Genomic DNA, 3,977 nt, shown 5'->3' with positions numbered 1-3,977 from the left:
AGAGCGACTTTGGCAAGTCTGGGAAGAATCATTTCGGTCCGTCAAAAATGATATATCGGCCTATTTCCCATATCGCATTCGTCCGAAATACGATGCAATGATGAACCCAATAATTGGTACAAATAAAAAGCTTTAAATTCCGTGAGATTACGCAGTAAACTTGCAATTTCAAGTCCTTAGCAATAATTTACGAGCCAATCGCCCGTCAAATTTCCGTCAACTTCGGTAATATGGATCCCACTATCGGAAGTAATCCAAACCCGAAGTGCTTAACACAATGTCATTATCAACCTCCGAGTCTGAAGTGCGACAGGCAACTACGCCTGCTAGTGCTGTTGGTAAGACGCTTAAAAAAGCCGAGAAAAAAACCTCAGCAAAGTCTAAACATGTCAAACCCAGCCATCCTCCAACTTCCGATATGGTTAACAGTGCCATCAAAGGATTGAAAGAAAGGAGCGGGTCCTCGTTGCAAGCTATCAAGAAATACATCGGTTCGAATTACAAGGTCGATTCTGAAAAACTTGCACCGTTCATAAGAAAATATCTGAAGTCCGCTGTACAGTCCGGTTCCCTGATTCAGACCAAAGGATAAGGAGCGTCTGGTTCTTTCAAATTGGCCGCTGGCGGATCTACAACAAACGCGTCGAAGAAGGTTACGAAAAAATTGGTCAAGTCGGCCGATGGAGCAAATAAGAATGCGTCATCTACAACGGCAGCCGAGAAGAAGAACAAATCCCCTGCCAGGTCTACAACTACAGTGAGTAAGTCGAAAAAGAGAGCGGCAATTGCTACAGAAAAAAAGAAGCCAAAATTAACGAAATCTCCCTCGAAAGCTAAGAAGGCAATCAAATCGCCGACGAAGAAGCCCAAAGCACCGAAACCAAAAACGGTCAAATCAGTAACGGCTCCGAAGAAAGTAACGTCTCCCAAAAAGAAAAAGTAAAACGTATATAATTTTGGAAGGATAAACATTTTAAACCGGCCCTTTTCAGGGCCTCTACAATTTTCTATCAAATATTACTTTTATAGATTTTCACTCGCTAGAGAAACGATGTCAGAAAAGATGTTTCCATCGAACACGGTAGGTAATTTTTTTCGGAAAATGTAAATATTTTTGAAAATGCTATCACATAAGTCCCGAATTCTGAAAATCACTTGACGGTCAGGAATTTAGCCGAATAATTTCAGGTGCAGAATATTCAGAATTTCACTCTAGCTATCGAATGATAGCGATCTTGATCAAAAAATCATGAAAATTAATATACGGCAGAAATTTAATATCTTTTCCGAGGTACTCAACATAGTCATCGCAATTGAAAAACTACGTTTCATTACGAGTTTAAGTTCAGTTCTTTCGAAATTGAACTCGTTATTTGACTAATTGACCATTAAAATCAAAACAAGCTGCTACCATGTGCAATAGATGCACCTTGGTTTGTCATGAATAGACAGATTTATAGGGACCTAAAATGGGAAACCATAACGGAATTCATGAACAAAAAAGCAGAGAAATTATTCGAAACAGCGAAAAACCATCCGAATCAAGAACTCAGCAGACTAGTGAACTACGACCCAAATGAAGACAAAAGGAGAATGCGAATTTACCGAAGGAGACCAAGAGATCAATTAAAAAGATTTTAATATACTAACAGAAACTTATTGAAAATCGAATAAAGTGATATCCAATAGAGGATAAACACATAAATCCCAGCAATATAGTGTGTGAGAAGAAAACAGACTAAAAGATGAAAGGTTTATAGGCAAATGCACGGAATTCTTTTTTTTTGTGTAGCAGGGGGAAAATCTGCAAGTCAGACGAACCACCCTCTGGGGATTCTCACTCTCTTGAGCTCGAGACCCACTAAAAACCCTTAACTGCTTCTTGTCCTGTAATTTTTTCATGTAGAAAAGTGACGATTTCATCTTGAACTTTTTTTTTCGGTTAATTATTATCACTAGGTATTTACAATCACAACACCGTCCAATTTAGTTATTTTAGAACTAGGTTCTTCGGAAGTATCCTTATTTTTCTCATTATCCTCATCACTGGGTAATGGACGTTTCGAAGCACTGGTAGAAGGATTATTTTCATCGCTTGAATTTCTGGGAAAAATATCCACAAAGGCAGGTTTTCGCTTGAAATGTTTTTTAAATTGGACACTGAATGTTTGTAAGACAGTTGTTGTTTACAGATGTCGCAGGAACACATTATTTTTTCAAGGTCTACGATAGAAAAATAAAGCCGTATCGGGCTTCTCTTATTCGACATCTTAGCAGAAAGATCGAAACACGCGCTCGAAGGTATATCCTGATAGCATTGTTCACGGTACAAGGTACCTGTTTCACGTATCGACTCAACTCTACTGGAACTATTGAACTGGCGAAGTTATGAAAAAAAGTAAAAAAATTTCAAGCACCTTTACTGTGAAGTAACACATACACTAATCGTTGAGTCTCAACTTACAAATGAAACCAAAAATGAAACTTTTTGCTTTTATAAGATTTCTAGAAACCTTGGTACTTATAAACCAACTAGTTTGGAAAAGCCAAAATTGTTGGAATATTGAACTGGGGTGGTTTCCGGATTTTTGCATTCATAAAATTTCTAGAGACCGTGGTACTATAAACCAACTCCGAAGCATGTTTACAAATGACAGGACAAAACATTTGGGTTAAGCTAATTTTAATTGCATTTTGATATTTATGAAGGTCATTTTGGAAATTTCAACTTATTCATAATTTCTGTTTGTTTAGTTATGAAGAAACTGAATATGAAAAATAACAATTATCATGTGTTAAGAATCAATAAACCCCAACTATATTCCAGATATTCGGCAGGGGGCTTGAAAGAAGCAAAGATTGACCGCTCTGAAAGAAGCCGCCCCATAAAAAGAAACGTAACTTATAGAGAATGCCGACAAAGTTGTATATTTTAGATTTATGGCATCTCTGTTACAGAATGAAACATTTGTGAAAAGGGTGCCTATAAGCACGAGGGTAATTAAGTACAGGTCCAGTTTATATTAGGTACTGTTATTACTGAATTCTCAGAAAATACTCTGTATTCTGCAGAAATCTGTTAATTGAATATCATTTTAAAAAAGATTCATTAAAATTTTAATATTTACGGACATTTTAGGTTACTCGAATTTTCAAATGGTAGGTACTGAATAAAAAATTATCAAATATAAAAAATGTATATAACTCATGGGCGGAGCCAAAAATGTGAGATTTTCCTATCTCATATTTTGTGTCGGTAAGAGGACCATATTTTCGATATAATTTTTCCACATTACGATGCCTCCGAAAACTAGCGGAAAAGCGTCTAAAAAGGCGGGCAAGGCCCAGAAAAATATTTCCAAGACTGATAAGAAGAAGAAACGGAAGAGGAAGGAAAGTTACGCCATCTACATTTACAAGGTATTGAAACAAGTGCATCCCGATACCGGTATTTCTAGCAAAGCTATGAGTATCATGAACAGTTTCGTGAATGATATCTTCGAACGTATCGCTGCTGAAGCGAGCAGACTGGCTCACTACAATAAACGTTCTACGATTACCAGCAGGGAAATTCAGACTGCGGTACGGCTTCTCTTACCTGGCGAGCTGGCTAAGCACGCAGTCAGCGAAGGTACCAAAGCAGTCACCAAGTACACTAGTTCAAAATGAGGTGGAACACCACATACGTTCTAACCCAATAGGTTCTTTTCAGAACCACTAATTAGTACATCCTGATAATTAGTAACTGGTCTGTTGCTATTTTCCTTAGATTTGGTCGGGAAAATGCTCCGCTGTATGTAAGTTGATTTCCTTCGGTCTAACACTATCTGACATTAAACAAAAACGTCTCAATTCGAGAACGCAATCATTACATCATACGCAGATGACACGGCTATATTGACTAGCTCAAGAGTAACCTCTAAAATAGAGAAGGAACTGCAGAAACATTGCCACAGGATAGAGGAATGGATGAGCAA

The 3,977-nt window shown here is 37.6% G+C and overlaps 2 protein-coding genes across 2 annotated transcripts; both read left to right on the top strand.

The window, feature by feature from the left end:
* The first annotated feature begins 271 nt into the window (after nucleotides 1–271).
* Nucleotides 272–1,005, top strand: LOC123318984 (histone H1.2-like). The gene has a single exon (XM_044905777.1). The coding sequence runs from the start codon at nucleotides 278–280 to the stop codon at nucleotides 590–592; it is 315 nt and encodes a 104-aa protein (XP_044761712.1). The 5' UTR covers nucleotides 272–277; the 3' UTR covers nucleotides 593–1,005.
* A 2,279-nt stretch (nucleotides 1,006–3,284) lies between these two features.
* Nucleotides 3,285–3,721, top strand: LOC123318975 (histone H2B-like). Its single transcript, XM_044905764.1, has one exon. The coding sequence runs from the start codon at nucleotides 3,298–3,300 to the stop codon at nucleotides 3,667–3,669; it is 372 nt and encodes a 123-aa protein (XP_044761699.1). The 5' UTR covers nucleotides 3,285–3,297; the 3' UTR covers nucleotides 3,670–3,721.
* Nucleotides 3,722–3,977: the final 256 nt, after the last annotated feature.

The sequence above is a fragment of the Coccinella septempunctata genome, chromosome 1 (assembly GCF_907165205.1).
Source record: "Coccinella septempunctata chromosome 1, icCocSept1.1, whole genome shotgun sequence".
Lineage (NCBI taxonomy): Eukaryota > Metazoa > Arthropoda > Insecta > Coleoptera > Coccinellidae > Coccinella > Coccinella septempunctata.
Note: the sequence above shows the minus strand (reverse complement) of the source record. Positions and strands in the feature narration are given on the sequence as shown.